Source organism: Mesoplodon densirostris, chromosome 6 (assembly GCF_025265405.1).
Source record: "Mesoplodon densirostris isolate mMesDen1 chromosome 6, mMesDen1 primary haplotype, whole genome shotgun sequence".
Lineage (NCBI taxonomy): Eukaryota > Metazoa > Chordata > Mammalia > Artiodactyla > Ziphiidae > Mesoplodon > Mesoplodon densirostris.
This window is the reverse complement of record NC_082666.1, coordinates 6,498,191-6,515,123: the sequence shown is the minus strand read 5'-3', so window position 1 is coordinate 6,515,123 and position 16,933 is coordinate 6,498,191. Positions and strand designations below refer to the sequence as shown.

The 16,933-nt window shown below is 47.8% G+C and overlaps 2 protein-coding genes across 5 annotated transcripts in view; one reads left to right on the top strand and one right to left on the bottom strand.

Annotated features, from left to right (window-relative positions):
- Nucleotides 1-86: 86 nt before the first annotated feature.
- Nucleotides 87-6,840, bottom strand: C6H9orf78 (chromosome 6 C9orf78 homolog). Its single transcript, XM_060101171.1, has 9 exons — nt 6,698-6,840; nt 6,292-6,351; nt 4,950-5,001; nt 4,741-4,811; nt 3,757-3,834; nt 2,981-3,178; nt 2,106-2,242; nt 1,901-1,999; nt 87-436 (listed from the first exon to the last, which is right to left on the bottom strand). Exons 1-9 carry the CDS (start codon nt 6,778-6,780, stop codon nt 345-347), a joined length of 870 nt encoding a protein of 289 aa, XP_059957154.1. The 5' UTR covers nt 6,781-6,840; the 3' UTR covers nt 87-344.
- A 156-nt stretch (nt 6,841-6,996) lies between these two features.
- Nucleotides 6,997-16,933, top strand: part of USP20 (ubiquitin specific peptidase 20) — a 47,134-nt gene continuing 37,197 nt past the window's right edge. For 3 of the 4 annotated variants that reach the window (XM_060100617.1, XM_060100613.1, XM_060100615.1), the window contains exon 1: nt 6,997-7,084. The gene's annotated coding sequence lies outside the window, so the exon portion shown is untranslated. Of the gene's footprint in view, nt 7,085-7,122; nt 7,208-16,933 lie in introns of those variants that run through there. The other variant, XM_060100614.1, reaches the window with a different exon arrangement.

The window sequence follows — 16,933 nt, the reverse complement described above, 5'->3', positions numbered from 1 at the left end:
AACCACAATCTAAAGGATATTATCTCACCCTGAAACACACAACTGTTTCCTCCTGACCCAGGGCAAATATTAGGAGAAAGCCAACGTATTTACAAACGAGATTTAATAATGCTCTCAAGAATAGAGTTTGTCCCCAAATAGGAAAACTACACATTGTTTCAAAAGGTACAAATTCAGTGCCTGAAAAATCCAGCAGGTAAGCAGCAGGACTGATAGAGTCTGTTTTGGGAACTGTCTGCTAGCCAATGAGCAGGCTTCTGTCCAGGAAGCCTTTTATCAGGGGGATAAAGGGAGTGAACGACACTGTTTACATCCCGCTTTGCACCTCTCCCCTTTAGCCTCCCTCAGTACCGCCTGTTCATCTTCTTGAACTTCTCATAGTGATAGTCATCCGTGGCCTTCTCGTTAGCAGGACGCTTGCGGTTGGGAGGGGACCCTGAGAAGGAAAAGAGGAAAAGCTGTTTGCCATGCTGGAAGCCAACAACAGGCTTAGCTCCACGTAGGCAAGGACGACCATGCCTGTCTCACTCCCTACAGGAGCCCCCGGTGCCTACTCTAGTGAACAGGAACATAGTAGGGCCTCAGTAAGTAAGTAAGTGTTTTTGGGTGAATAGCAATAAACACGGTGGAGTCAGGTGCCAGCCAAAATATGCTGACTTCAATGTTAGACCAGGTGAACAGCAGTAGCTACGCTTCATTGAGAGCTTGACAACATACCAGGCGTGGCACTAAATCTTTTTAGACAAGACTTCCTTTCACCCACCCGGCAATCCTAGCAGGGGCATGTTACCATCTCTGCTCAGAGAGGTTAGCTGATTTGCTCAAGGTCACTCAGGAAGTGATGGTGGGCTGAGTTGAACCCAAGTCTGGTGCCTCCAAAGTCCCTGCTTCCTAGGTATTAATAATAGGAAGCTCTTTGGGAATCAAAGACTACACAGCTGAGGTGTTACAGAAAATAATTTCTCAAGTAGGAAGGAAGAAACAGAGCAACAGGCTGGATTTTCAGAAGCCTCAGCAAATTTAGCATTTCCTTAGAATCATCCCATTGTTGATGAGAAAGATGACACCGCCTGGTGCTGGTGAGCACGTGGGAAAGGGGCACTGCTGGATGTTGCTGGCGGGAGAACAAATTAGGATCATTTGGTGAGTTCTCAGAAGGCAGCTTAAGGACATGACATGGGCAAGAATGATCATCATTAAATAGGGAAAAATGGGAAACAACCTAAGTGTCCCGGCAGAGGGAAATGGTTAGACTATAGGACATCTATCTATACAGCAGAACGTGATATGGCCATTGAAAGGGAAAATGTATTTACTGTCATGGAGAGACAGGCAGAGCACACTAAAAAGCTGTGAGATCCTATTAAGTATGTATACAGCATATGTATATTTTTTAAAAGTGGGCAAGGTTATACACAGTCAGCCCTTGGTATCCCTGGGTTCCACATCCATGGATACAGAGGGCTGACTGTGGGACTTGAGCATCCACAGATTTTGGTGTCTGCAGCGGGTCCAGGAACCAGTCCCCCACGGACACTGAGGGATAACAATATATAAAAATGTTAACAGGGGCCGTCTTTGGGTGGTGAAATTATGATTAACTTTTAATTTACTTTTGCTTATTGAAATTTTCTAATTTTTTGAGTTTCTATTATATTTGACAGCCCAGTGAATCCTTAGAGCAACCCCAAGTGGTAAGTTTGATTACTATCCCCATCTTAGAGGTAAAGAAACTGAGGCTTGGAAAGGGGAAGGCACGTGACCATGGTCCAGAAAATGGACTAGAACCCAGATGCCCTGACCCCAAAGCCCAAGCGCCGCCCCTGCCGAGTCCCTCCCCACCTCCACGGGCCCTGGGCAACAGTCACGCCAGGCGACCCGAGGCCTCTGCTGTACTCACGCTCAGGCTCCGGCTTCTCTGTGTCACCCACTCTTAACGGTCGGGCTTTGGGCTCTTCTTTGTTTCTCCGTATGGGCGCATTGAGCTCCTCGTGATAAACTGGACCAAAAGAGACCAGGGGACGGGTCAGACAGACTTTGGGAACCCAGGGACCTCGACCCAGTGGCGTGGGCTGGAGCTGCTTCCCCAGAGACGCGACACTTACATCGGTTGTGCTGCACGTAATTCACAGCCATGTTGGTGGGCACGAAGGATGTCTCGCTGTCTTTCTTCTTGTTCTGCTGCTCTGCCAGCAGACGGGCCTTGGCATCCTCCGTGGAAATGATATTTTTTATTTTAGCACTACGGGGAGAAAGGAGCCACACCACAGTGAGATCGTCACACCTCTGGGCCTCAGACGGAACTGACTAAGGGGGTTGGCAGCCCCCCCCCCCTCCACTGCATAAGGACGTCATCTTTCTTGGGGCACAGCTCTCTACAATTTACCAACTCCCTTGTGGTCAGACTGTCACGGAGCTCTCCCAGCATCAGAGATGCAGGAGTTACTCTCTTCTGATCAAGAGGAAATTGAGCTGGAGGTCAGGTGAACTAAGGCTCAAAGCTAGTAAGGCCAAAAAGGAAGTGAGAACCCAGAAGTCTCCCAACTTCCTACCACACCCGAAGATGATTATGACCACTGTATTTCCTCCATAAAAATCCCCTTTTGGAGCAGATGCTTTGTAGTAAAAGTGAAAGAAGGATCACGGGGTGGGTGAGCCTTTATCATTGCTCCTGCTAGAATAAAGCAGAAGAATACAAGGACCTGAATAGAAGAGCTGAAGAGCTGTGAACAAAGGCTAAATAAAAACATTCTTGTTTTCGGCAGGCAGAGTCCCTTGTCTCTTTAACTACTTCTCACCAACCCTCCAGAGAAACTCTGGGCAACAACCATGTCAGCCTGCCACAGAAGACAGTTTATATCTGTGGGTGTCCAAGGAGACAGGTTAAGAAACAGTCCTTTAACTTTTAACTGGAAAGCAGAGAGCTCGTCTTTTCTGCCTAGGGGCGGGAGAGAGGCACGACCGTGGGTCTGAAACGCACTCGATGCCGAGGTCCACCTCCGGGATGCCGCTCAGCATCTGGTTGGACAGCATCTCCTCAGTCTTCTTTGCTGAGGAAACCCGGATGTTTTCCGGCAGTTCGTAAAGGCAGTCCTCTGCATTCTTTGGCTTAACTTTCTGTTCCTCGTGTTCCACGATCCCTTTCCGCTTCTTCAGCTCCGTCTCAATGTACTTCATCCTGAAATGAGATATCCAAAGGCCTCAAAAAGGGGCAGGAAAGCTCACAACGGGTGTCTTTTAAATGGTCCCCAACACTGGCTCACGGAGCCGTGATGGCTGATGATGAAGTTGCCCTCGTTCCATGGAGGAGAAAAATAAAAATAACTTGAGTTTTTAAATCAAGCTAAAATTTTTCAACTTAAAGCACCAACCTACATATTATGAGATTCTGTCCTACCACACCATGTGTAAGGTTCTTCGAAGACAAAAAGATGATGGTAGATGGTAGTTTGTTTAACAGCCTTGTTGGCAAAATGAAAAATAGGCAAGTCCATTGTTTATCCCTGCAATTTTGGGGGGATGGAACATTACTAGTCAAGGAATCTAAAATCCCAAGAACCACACTTTTAAAGAATTTTCGAATTTTTCAAAGTTCTCAAGCCTCAGGCGGTGGGGAAAGGGGAGGCAGGGGCGCAAGAGGGGCCGATTTGCTGTCTCTGGGTAAGTCTAGAAATGTCATCTGTGACAAAATATCTTGGACTCTGGCTGGCTGGAGCCCTCCCCCAATCTCTTACTGATGAACAGACTGACACCTACATGTCAGCATCCTCGTCCCTTCGGTTGGTTTCTGCAGAAAATGACGTCCCCAGATGGAGGTCTTCCTCTTCACTGATCCTAAAAAAAGGGAACAGTGAAGCAGAGCCTTAGAGTCACAGCTAAATGAGGCTGAGTGTGATGTTACATGAATAAAACAAGTATGCAACGAAATGTACAACATCCTGTTTATGGTCAAAAAATATATACATATATATGATATGTAAATCGAAGGAACTCTAGGAATATATGCAAGCACCCTGACGGCCTCTGGAGATACCTCGGGGGAATGAATAGATTCGTTTATATTTCACTTTTGTATTGTTTGTATTATTTTTGTAATTGTTTCTATGTTTTCCTCAAAAAAGAGAAACAACTTCCACATGGGTTTGAAAGACAATATATAGCGGCTTCCCAGGTGGTGCAGTGGTTGGGAGTCCGCCTGCCAGTGCAGGGGAGGACATGGGTTCGAGACCTGGTCTGGGAGGGTCCCACATACCGCGGAGCAACTAAACCCGTGCGCCACAGCTGCTGAGCCTGCGCTCTAGAGCCCGCGAGCCACAACTACTGAGCCTGTGCGCCACAACTACTGAAGCCCACGTGCCTGGAGCCTGTGCTCTGCAATGGGAGAGGCCACTGCAATGAGAAGCCCACGCACCACAACGAGGAGTGGCCCCCGCTCGCTGCAACTAGAGGAAGCCCACGTGCAGCAGCGAAGACCCAACGCAACCAAGGATAAATAAATAAATTTTTTTAAAAAAGGCAATATACAATGCATCTTTACAAGAGGTGCCTACCCGCATCACTCTAAGTTAACTTTTGAAGGGTTTTTGTTTTCTTTGTTTTTAAACAACATACCGTTTACAAAGCACAAAGGGTACTCCAAGATGTCTCATTAAAGCTGTGGCAGGACCCAGCTCCCTGGGGGAACACAGACCCAGGCAGGGGCTGCAGGTGAATTTGCCTCTCAGCCAGTTTTGCACTTACTTATCTTTGCCCCTTTCCTTTAGTTTCTTCATGTCCACCATCCCGCCTGTCTTCATCTGAAAGGGATCATCCTGCAGACAGCAAACACAGCTGAGAAGAAGCATCTATATAACTTGCAGTGGAATTTTTTTTTTCTTTTAAGAAAACACAATCATCCACTGAAGAGCAGCCACATCTTCCCACTGCCCAGGGAGGACCCCACAACTCACCACTAGAGTGGTCTCTTCTTGTACCTTCTCTCCCACCAGCAGGGCTACAGCACTGAGAAAAGCCAAAAAGTGGGGGAGAGAGAGAGAAAGGGCACAATTCAGAGATAAGGAGAAACATTTAGGAAATCTGTAGGCTGCAACATTAGGGCAAGGGTGAGATTTGCGGGGTGAACACTGAAGTCGGCTGGAAAAGCCTACAAGAATAACAGGGTCCAAGAAACACTCTAGATGTTGGAGGTGGGGGTAGTGGTGATGTCAGTGGTATATTTTCCTGTAAAGTCATTTAGCATTATCTTGGCTTAGAAATCTCATTTCTAAGATTATGCCTTCAGGGAAAATGAAGCTAAAGACAAATGCAGGAAAATACTATTGCAGCCTTATTTGATGGTGAAATTAAAAAAAATGATCTACAGGTCCCAAACTAAGAGGTAAGTTAAATTATGATATGTATATCTGATAGAATATTATGCAGATATTAAAAAGGTTTTTGGAAAAATTACCCACAGTGTGGTTGAATGCCCACAATATCATAAGTTGAAAGTACAGTAGTCCCCCTTTATCTGTGGTTTCACTTTCCACAGTGTCAGTTATCTGCAGTCCAAAAATATTAAATGGAAAATTCCAGAAATAAAAAATTCATAAGTTTTAAATTACCAGCTGTTCTGAATGGTGTGATGAATCTCTGCCATCCTGCCCCGTCCCACAGAGGAGGTGAATCATCCCTTTGCCCTGAGTGTCCACACTGTATATACTACCCACCCATCAGTATAGGAAAAAATAATCTACATAAGGTTCAGTACTACCCAGGCTTCAGGTATCCACTGGGGGTCTCAGAACATAGCCCCCCATGGATAAGAGGGGACTACCGAAGAAGAACAGAATAAAAGTAAAGCTGCTCATCGTCTTTACAAAAAAGAGAGCAAACAGACAGGAAAAGAACATTAAATGTTAACACTGATCACCTCTGTATGGGAGAATTATGGGTACTGTTTATTTTCATGATTATACTTTTCTAAATTTTCCCAAACTCTTAACGATCAGTGTGCATTTCACAATTAATCACAGTGTGCATTTGACAATAAAAACACTGATCAATGACCTGTTCCTGTACCTCTGGAGCAAACTTAAAGATCACAAGGCTCGGGGCATGTCCTGGTTAAACATCTGCAAAAAACGCTTGGACCCCTCCCCAGGCAGTACAAGGTGTAAAGTGTGTCAAGAGAAGGGGCTATGTCTGAGGAGGTATTTGTGACAGCGACCAGGTGGGGATGGGGGAGTCGGGGTAGGTGGTGTCTCGGTCATCCCCTCCTCTTCCGGGTCCTCTCCCCCACGCAGTACCCACCTCACCCCGTTGGGCCTCTTCCTCAAGTTCTGCACCTCTCGGGTCTCTTCCAGTTTTAATCTAAAAAGGCAATGCACAGGCTGAGAGACCCTCCACGGAACTCAGAGTCAAAAGGCAGCTTCGAAGGACATCCCTGCCTCGCTGCCTGCCCGCAGTGGTCCAGAGGGTGCCTCTGCGTCTGGACCCACCAACAGGAGTCAGAACCGCTGTGCATGCCAGGGGCACCTCTCCCAACCATGAGACCCTGGGGCGGCGGTCTCATCCCTAGGGTCCTCAATTTCTTCACAGAAGGGGATAACAACCCGGCTCATAATTAGCAATGTTGTCAACAAGGTGCCTGGCCGGTGGTGAGTCCCCCTAGGCTGCCTCTCTCTTCCTGCCCCGTGGAAGCCCGCCCCAAACGCACCGAACTTCCTCTGAGTCCTGCTCATCTTCCTCCGACTCCGAGTCGGCCCGGCGCCGGCGGAAAGCCTTCCCGGTGACCGGCATACTCGCGCCAACCCCACGGTCTAGCCGCCGAGCCCCTGCGCTGAGATCTAGGATACTTCCGGCGCTCAGCAGTGAGATCAGAGCGCCGGCCCCTGCCCGGTCCGGCCCCAAGCCCTCAGGCCCCGCCCGCGGCCCGCACCGTTCATCTGACCACGCCCCTAGCCCTGGCGTCGACCTCTCCCGATTGGGCAGCCGAGGGGGAGGAGGCGGGGCGCGGCCGGCCGGACCTCATGACCCTGCGCTGCGCCGAGCCGCGGAAGGCACGCTTGACTGACAGGCGGAGGTGGCGCGGTTGCTACGGCAGGTGAGTTCCGGGCCGCAGCCAGCTGCTTTAGGGGGCCGGGTCTCTCCGAACAGGGGCGATCCCAGTCCAGCTACGGGCCGGCGGGGGCCTGGCCCTGCCTGGTACTAAGAACGCCGCGGCCAGGTGAGCTGAGCCTGGGACCCCCCCCCCAACCCTGGCCGCCACCGCCCTGTGCCCTCCTCCGGCCGGCGCCCAGGGGATCCTCTCGGGGCCCAGCAGCCCACTTCGAGCCCCCAGGGGCTCGTTACTTCTCCGGAACAGGGGCCGCTATCTCTTTTATTTCTGCCTGGGCCTGACCCAGCGTTTAAGGCACGCGTGTGGCGTCTCGGAGCGCTGAGTTGTATTTCCCCGGGGTCTGGGCCCTGACGGGCACTTTTTTCTTTAGGGACAAAAGATGACCACTTCTTAGCGGTGATGAATTAAAGTCCCAGCCCCGACTGCCCCGCTAATGATCACTTCCAGCCACTTCTCCCCGAGGAGAGTCGCGTCTGGTGTTTTGAACCCACCCGGGAGGGTTTGAGGGTAGAGGGTGCTTGCTGGCCGCTTCCCGGGACCTTCGGGGGCCTTGTTTTCGTCCTTTGTCACGAGGACTGTCTCTCCGGCCTCCGCCCCTTCTACCCGAGGATGCTGTGAGGATTAAGTTTATTTGAAAAAACAGGCATCAACAAACGCTTAGGATATACCTAAATGCATAAATAATGGCTTACGGGACGTCTAGAAAGCCCTTATTAGTTTTTCTTTTCTCAATATACTGTCTGTCCTTTCCTTTGCAAGAACTACCTGTTATTAAGCACTTCTTATGTGGCTGGCACTGGACTCAGCATTATTTCATTGAACTCATCCAACAGTCCTAGGAAGTAGATTCAGTTACTGTTTTTCATTTTGCAAATGAAGACACCAAGGCTCAGAGAGGCAGTATGTGCCTCAGGTAACACAGCTGGAAGGTGGAGCAGGCATCAGTCACAGGCCTACCTCTGCTGCACCTTGTGCACATAAGAGTTCAGTAGTGTTTACTGCAGGTTCCCTGTTCCAGAAGACCATTCTGAAGCAGGGCAGCATTTCTGGAATGCCTTACTTTTCTCTGGAACAGTCTCCTTGGAGGTTGTTGTTCTCTTCCTTGGACTGAGACAAATAGTAGACTCAGGACTTGTTGGAACAGCCTTTTGGCTTTGACGAAAAGCCATAGTTTAAAAGCCTCCAAGTCTTGCCCTCTGCAGCCTGGTTCAGCCGAACCCAGATGCACATGGAATCACTGGGCACCTTGTCCGTGGTGGCTGAAGGAGAGGCTCCTTGGGAATTGCTGCAGGAACCCAGGGAGTTGACATCTGCAGCTCTCACGCTCTCAGAGTTGGCTGCAATTTTGCCCTCCCAGCAGCGCTCCTACCGGGGGTACTGGACAGCACTGAGGAGAGGGCCACAAGGCCAAGGACATTTCCGGATCCTCCTCATCTGACATCCCAGGGAGGACCATCTGGTACAGATGCACTGTCCCCGCTGGCCAAGACCAGAGTGCCCACTGGTAACCTCCTGGGCTGTAGCAGATCTAATTGAGACTTGTTTAGCAAAAGTAATGCTGATAAGTGGCAGCTGTGAATCTGGCAGCGTGTGGCTGGGCCGAGGGGCTGCAGATCCTCTGAGTTTTGCTGGGCCTTTTTGGGGATGGGATGAAACTGCTTCTCAGAGGGAGCCTGTGGGAAATCTGGGTTCTCTTCAGTTCAGAGATAGACCATGTCTTAGTTTGGTTTGAGAGCTTGGTTCCTGAAGGAAGTGTCCAGGTTTGGCTTGAGTTTGGGTTAGTGTGCCGGCTCCTTTCTGGAGCCAGGTGAAATGTGGGCTTGTGTCAGTGAGCATTAATGTCTTTGGGATCCAGCAAAATGATTGCAGTTCACAGCCTGGCCATAGTACGTATTCAGTGAATGTTAGACTGGTTTACTTATTTAGCAGCTATTTACTGAGCTTTCAGTATATGGAGCAGGCACTGTTTTAGGCGCTTGAAAAACATCAGGGAGCAAAAGAGACTAAAGACCCCTGAACTAGTGGACTTTATGTTCTGATAACATGATAAGTATGTAAGTATGTTACAAGGTGATGCCATGGAAATAGAAAAAAATAGAGCAAGGCAAGGGAATCAGGGGTGGGAGGGAGGATTGACTTGCTAATTTAAGTTGGTGTTCTGGTTTGCGGTTTGGTGGGTAACATGACAAAGCAGTGGACTGAATTATAGGCCCTGGGTTCAAGTCCCAGTTCTGCCAGCTTGCTGTGTGAGTCTGGCCAGGAAACTTCCCTTCTCTGAGCCAGTTTCCCCACCAGAGTCCCTGCTGTGCCGTTTACTGGCTGTGTGACCTTGGCATGAACCTCTCTGATCCTTTCCTGCTTGGTGGTTTTAGGGGTCCTAGTCTGAGTTTCTGCTTAGACCTACTCCAGGGTTTGCAGCTTCTCAGTGACCGTGGCCAGTCACTGCCTCCCGCCTGTCAAGCCCCAGGGACTGCCAGCGTGGGGCAGCCACAAACCCCATTAACAGACTCTTTTGGACCCTGGAACAAAGTGCAGTACCAGGTTTTGGGCCATGAAGAGATGTTATCCTAAACTTAAGGAATTTAAGTTGAGCAGAAAAATGCTGGGTGAAGAATGACTCAGAAGAGGTATTCGTGAGGGAGGCCAGGGGAAGCTACTCTGGGGGTGTGGGGGTGTGGGTTCAAGCATGTAGAGGTCATCCCCGCTCCAGTCTATCCAGGGCTATTTGGGAGCTGGTAGAGCCAGCAGTTCAGAGCACTGACTTTGGGGCAGGCAGTCCTGGGTTTGAATCCTGGCTCAGCTGTTCGGTAGCTCTGTGGCCCCCTGCCAGTCACTTCGCCTCTCTGAGCCTCCGTCTTTCCTCCTTTAGTGATGGAGGTGGAGATGGATTTAGTTCTCAATGTTACCCGACCTCCAGAGTGGTTGTGAGGACTTAGTGAGGTCTAGTAGTACCCGTTCCAGTACACAGGGCCACTCCGGGCGGCGGCAGGCAGGGCTTGGCAGGGAAGGAGGTTTAAGGGTCCTGCTTTGAGAGTCGGAAAGATGGTGGACTCGGTGAATTAAGACTGGTTAAAGGAAGGGATGTATCTGGGATTTGGGGAAAATGGGGTTGCTTGGAAGTAGAATGGAGAGAAGGCACGAGGGAGGGAAGAGGTACGTGTTCTGTGGGGCGGAGGGCAGCATGGAGGGGTGTGGGCACAGGTGTGTGGGGTGTGGAGTGGCCAGTGTGGTGGGGATCAGGGCAGGTGGGGTCCTTGTGTTGGGGGCGGGCTTGGTAGCATCACCTTCCCATCCTGAGGAAGTGGGCTCTTAGGTGGCAGGAGGATGTAGCCAGAACCCCTAGGAAAGTGATGAGTAATGGGCACCTGAGGCCTGGTCGCCGCAGCTCTGCCAGGCCCAGACGTGCTGCCTCACTGCCTGCGCTCCTGCGCGGGGTTGAGGTGGGTTACTTCCCCCGTCGCTCTGTGCAGGCCCCGGGGAGGGGGACCGTGCCTGCCCTTATTCAGGATGAAGCATCTTGGAAGTCTCATCCGGGGCCTGCAACGGGTGGGCTCAGTGCCAGACCTACCGGCCTGCCTCCTTGCTTCCTGCTTTCTTGTCCCTGAGAGAGGAGGTGGGTCTGGTGGGTCAGGAGGGAGAGGTGCCCTGGGGTCGCTGTAGTGGAGGCGCAACCCCTCTGGCTGGCATCTCGGGCGCTGGCTGGGGGGCGGTGATTTCCAACAGCACAGCGGAGCCGCGGCTCTCAAGAGGGCCCATTCCTGCATCCAGGCCTCTCAGCAGCACAGGTATCTTTCCCTTTCAGTCTTTATTAAACGCCTGCCGTGGGCACTCCATTTATTTGCACAGAGGGAAGGGTGGGAAGGGCTGTGAAGGCGGACCCCACCTGGCTCACTTCCCACTGCACCGCTTCCTTGCTCTGTGGTCTCAGGCAAGTGGCTTCCCATCTCGGAGCCTCCGTTCTTCCTCCATAAGATGAGAAACAGCGGTCCTTACCCAAGAGTGTGTAGTGAAGTGCCGGGCATCGTGCCTAGCTCAGAGTAGGCCCTCGAGCTTCTGCTGTTGAGTTAGGGTTACCTTTTCCGAAAGACCCCTCCCTGCTCCCACCTTAAGTGAATTAAAAGGACTCTTTCAAAAGTGTCTATTTTAAAAAACATCAAACTTATAGAAAAGCGAAAAGAATAATAAAATGAAATCACATTTATACCCTTCATCTGTATTCACCAATTATTAATATGTTTGCCCTGTTTACTGTCTGTATATTTATACACTCATTATCACCAGAATCATTATTGCCGATCTATTTAAGAGTAAGTTGCAGATATCATGACCCTTTGCCCCTAAATATTGCAGGAGGAATTATCTAAGAACAAGGACACTATAATACATAACCAGAAAATGGTTTTCATCTTCAGAAACTTTAACACTGATATTGATATAATACTATATCAGTTTCCCAGGGCTGCCGTAAAGTCCACAGACTGGGTGGCTTAAACAACAAGATAAAGATGTCAGCAGATTTGGTTTCTTCTGAGGCCTCTCTGACTTGTAGGCAGTGACCTCCTTGCTGTGTCCTCACATGGTCTTTTCTCTGGGTGCATCCTTGGTTCCTCCTTGTGTATCCAAATTTCCTCCTCTTATAAGGACACCAGTCAGGTTGGATTAAGGCCCACCCTAAAGACCTCACTGAACTTAATTACCTCTTTAAAGACCTTATCTCCCAGGGGCTTCCCTGGTGGCGCAGTGGTTGAGAGTCCGCCTGCCGATGCAGGGGACACGGGTTCGTGCCCCGGTCCGGGAAGATCCCACATGCCGCGGAGCGGCTAGGCCCGTGAGCCATGGCTGCTGAGCCTGCGCGTCCGGAGCCTGTCCATGGCCGCTGAGCCTGCGCGTCCGGAGCCTGTGCTTCGCAAAGGGAGAGGCCACGACAGTGAGAGGCCCGCGTACCACAAAAAAAAAAAAAAAAAAAAAAAGACCTTATCTCACAGTAAGATTACATTCTGAGGTACTGGAGGTTAGGACTTCAACATATGAATTGGTGGGGGGACACAACTGGGTCCATAACAAATGCTGTTACCTAATATGTAGTCCATATTCAAATGTGTCAGTTGTTCCACTAATGTCCTTTTCCCCGTTGATCCAGGATCCAACGTTGTCAAGTCTTTTTAGTGCCTCTTCTCTGGAACAGTTTCTCAGCCTGTGTTGAGAAAGGGAATTTCTAGAAGCAGAGGTGCTGGCTGCCTTGGGACAGGAACCCTATTTAAGGATTTGCACCATTCCCTTGGGTCTCTTTTCAGGGCTTTACTTTGATGTCAGAAGCACCAGGAGGTGAGCTTGGATCTTTAAAAGCGTCACTGAGAGCCAGAACTGCGTTAGTCACCTGCTGTGTGTCACACTTGGTGGACGTTATACATTTCTCGGCTGGGCTGGTCGGCCTGCACTGCCCTGGGCAATGGAGCCCTGAGTGAAAAGCTAATGCAGGACATGCGACTTATGTTCCTACCAATCTCAGTTTCCAGATCTATAAAACATGGCCAGTAACTCAATTTATAGTACTAAGCATTTTTTGAACTTTGTTGCTGTGCAGATAAATACAAACTCTGAGCCGCCGTGCAAGTCCTGGTGATCAGAAGTCATTAAATCCTTCCCATGCACTGTCCCACTTCATCCTCTCAGTTACCCTAGTTGCTGTCTTTGTCCCCACTTTCCTGGATGAGGAAACTGAGGGTTGGGTGATTTAGCTAAAGATACACAGCTTGCAAATGACAAGAGCAAGGAACCGAACTCGGGGCTAGGTGTCTCCATAATTGCCTTGTGTGATTACAGACAACTCCAGGGATGACGGGTGTGGAGCAACTGGCATGTAGTAAGAGCGCAGTGGAAGGTGGCTCCCGTTAGTAATTATAGCATCCTTTGTGGCTGCACACAAGTGCCCTGGTGTGGAAACAGGGAACTCTGTGCCCCATGAGGGCAGGGCCTGGGCCTGGCTTCTTTCCCATCACCCTAAGGCGGTCAGTGTTGGTTGGGGACCAAGATAAAATAAAATGAAAAATTTTAGACGGCTGGGATCAGTAAAGTATGATCCTTGCAGACACATGCACTTCAGATGTGTCAGGTCCTGCGTGGAATATTAAGCACCCAAAGTTTTTGGTTCTACCACTTGACATTTCCCTGTATGTAAACTGATTTTTTAAAACTTGAAGTAGAGTTGATTTACAATGTTGTGTTAGTTTCAGGTGTATAGCATAGTGATTCAATTATACATACATACGTATATAGGTGTGCATAGGTATATATATGTGTGTATGTAGGTATATATAGGTATATATATATATATAGGTGTGTTTATATATGTATATATATGTATTCTTTTTCAGATTCTTTTCCTTTACAGGTTACTACAAAATACTAAGTATAGTTCCCTGTGCTATACAGTAGGTCCTTGTTGGTTATCTATTTTATATAATAGGGTGTGTATGTTAATCCCAGCCTCCTAATTTCCCCTTTGGTAACCATAAGTTTGTTTTCTATGTTTGTGGGTCTATTTGTATAAAATGATTTTTAACCATTAACTTTTAACTAATGTTAGTACACCTTAAACTTTCTATGCTGCTCATACACTGTTGGGAGGCAGATAAATTTATATAATCTTTCTGGAGGAAAATTTGTCAGTGTATATCTAGTGCCTTCAAAACAAACATTTTGACCCAGTAATTTTTCCTGTGGTCAAAGATGTAGTCAAAGATTTATATTCTAAAATATTCCTCACTGCCATATATCTAATAACAAAACACATACGCACACATACAAATACCCTAAGTGTCCAACAGTAGGAGAATGGTTAAGTAAGGTATTGTAGAGCTTAAATTGTATGTGGTGTAATGTTATTCAGCCATTAGAAATGAAGTTGTTGATGGGGCTTCCCTGGTGGCACAGTGGTTGAGAGTCCGCCTGCCAATGCAGGGGACACGGGTTCGTGCCCCGGTCCGGGAAGATCCCACATGCCGCGGAGCGGCTGGGCCCGTGAGCCATGGCCGCTGGGCCTGCGCGTCCGGAGCCTGTGCTCCGCAGCGGGAGAGGCCACAACAGTGAGAAGCCCGCGTACCACAAAAAAAAAAAGAAGTTGTTGAAAAGAAGTCTAGTGATGTGGGAAACGTATATAATATAAACCAAAAAAAATCTGTATACAAACTATATCTGTTACAGTCTGGTTTAGTTTTAAAATTTATATATTCATACATATGAATAAGACTTACCAAAGCAGTAACCAAGTTTTTTTCTGTATAGAAGGATTACAGGTGATTTTTATTTCATTTTATGTTTGTCTGTGTTTTCCAGCTTCTATGGAGGTGAATATTAATTTCATTAAAACCAAACAAAAATACCATTTTCTCTTTGCAGGATAGGTAGGAGAAGATGAAAATTTTTAATCCAGCACAGAAGTTAATGAGGCAAAAACAAAGGTATTAAGAGCAAATCTTCTTCTGAATGAGTCACAAGGTGAAGAGTTGTACTTTCAAGCCATCCAGGTAGCGGCTGAGGCATTTCCTCTGTTGGGGCTTCCGGGTCCACTCAGGTGCTGCTGCCCCTCTCTGAAATGGCCCTCGAGTGTCCTGTTCACACTCTGTGGGCCTGGAGAGCTCCAAGGGATGAGGTCCTCCTCCCCCAGGGTGCTCTCAGGGGTCTGCAGAGAAGCACGGACAGACGCAAGAGGGGCAACCCCACATGCTCCTCTTATTTTCGAATATTTTTTTCTTTTTTTTTTTGCGGTACGCGGGCCTCTCACTGTTGTGGCCTCTCCCGTTGCGGAGCATAGGCTCTGGACGCGCAGGCTCAGCGGCCATGGCTCACGGGCCCAGCCGCTCCGCGGCATGTGGGATCCTCCCGGACCGGGGCTCGAACCCGTGTCCCCTGCATTGGCAGGCGGACTCTCAACCACTGCGCCACCAGGGAAGCCCTTATTTTCGAAACTTCAAAAATTATGCTTAAAAGTAACCTATTAGGGTCTATGTTACAAAAGCAACACAAATTCGTTGCAGAAAATGCAGACAAGCAAAAAAGGAGGAAAAAAAATCACTTGACTCCATCCTCCCAGAGATGAGGAGGGCACCCTTTCTGTACATGCAAAAACAAAATTATTTTACCAAAATGAAATTTTACTATAACAGTGTTTTATAACTTTTTGACTTTTTTTTTCCTTTTCCATTATGGTTTATTACAGGATATTGAATATCGTTTCTGTGCTATACAGTAGGACCTTATTTATCCATTCTATGTATAATAGTTTGCATCTGTATAGCTTTTTGACTTCCGATTCATTCAGCAAATATTTACTGAGAAGTTACTGTGTTCCAGGTGCCGTTTTAGGTATTTGGGGTACAACAGTGCATAAAACAGATCCCTGCCCTAGGGGACTCACATTCTTGAGGAAAGATAGGAATTAGACAAAAAAACAAACAAAAAAACCCGGCAGTCTAGTGTTTAGGACTTTGCGCTTCCACCTCAGGGGACCCGGGTTCAATCCCTGGTTGGGAACTAAGATCCTGCGCGCTGTACAGTGTGGCCAAAAAAAAAAAAAAAAAAAAAAGATAAATGACCAAAATGATTATAGAGCATGCCAAGTATGGGCCAGGATGGACATAGGGTCTTTCTCAAAAGAGAGTAGTGGGGTAGGGTGAGACTGCCTTCAGCAGGGTGGCCAGGGGACCTGGTCAAGGGACAGTGAAGCTGAGTACTGAAGGATGAGAGAGGGAGAGATACACTGAGCAGCATGGCAGGGCACCAGTGGGGACCAGTGTCTTTCCTGGTCATTGAGTATTTTACTTCATTATACCTCGTCCCAGCTTTTTCAAAAAATTTTTAATGGTGTTATACTATATGTATTCTTCTGCAACTTATTTAAAAGTTACTGTATTTTATTTTAGTTTTAAAATGTCAGTAGAATACATATAACATAAAATGTACCATCTTAATCATTTTTTAGTGTACAGTTCGCTGGCATTAAGTATATTCACAGTGTTATGCAACCATCACCACCGTCCATCTCCAGAACTTTTCCATCTCCCCAAGCTGAAGCTCTGCACCCACAAATCAACTCTCCATTCCCCCTACCCGTGACAACCATCATTCTACTGTCTGTCTCTATGGATCTGACTCCTCTAGGGACCTCATATAGGGAGAGTCGTACAGTATTTGTCCTTTTGTGTCTGGCTTATTTCATTTCGCATAATGTCATCTAAAACATTCCAAGACCGTAGAAAGTTCTCTCTTGCCTCTTTGCAGTGTAGCCTTACCTTCTGCCCCAGGCAACTACTGATCCAGTTTCTATCATTGCAGATTAGTTTCGTCTGTTTTGAAATTTCATAAAAGTAGAATCATATAATGTGTACTTTTTGTTTCTTTGACTTCTTGTCCTCAGTTTAATTTAGTTTCTGGAATTGATTCATGTTGCTGTGTGTATCAGTAGGTCTTTCTAATGCCATGTATTATTCTATGATATGAAAATACCAGTAGTTTGCTTCAGTCCCCCGTTTGTTGGACATTTAGGGTCTTTCCAGTTTTGGGCTATTATGTATAAAGCTATTATGAGTGTCTGTGTACAAGTCTTTGTGTGGATGCATGTTTTCATTTCTCCTGGGAAAATATCTAAGAGAGGAATTGCAGGATCCTATGATAAGTATAAGCTTAACTTTGTAGGAAACTGTTAAACTATTTTCCAAAGCTTTTTATACCACTTAACATTCCTATCAGAATATATGAGAATTCCTTTACAAATTCAGCAACAGCTGGTAACGTAGGTTATTAGTTTTAGATATTCTTGGGTGTGTGAGATGTTAT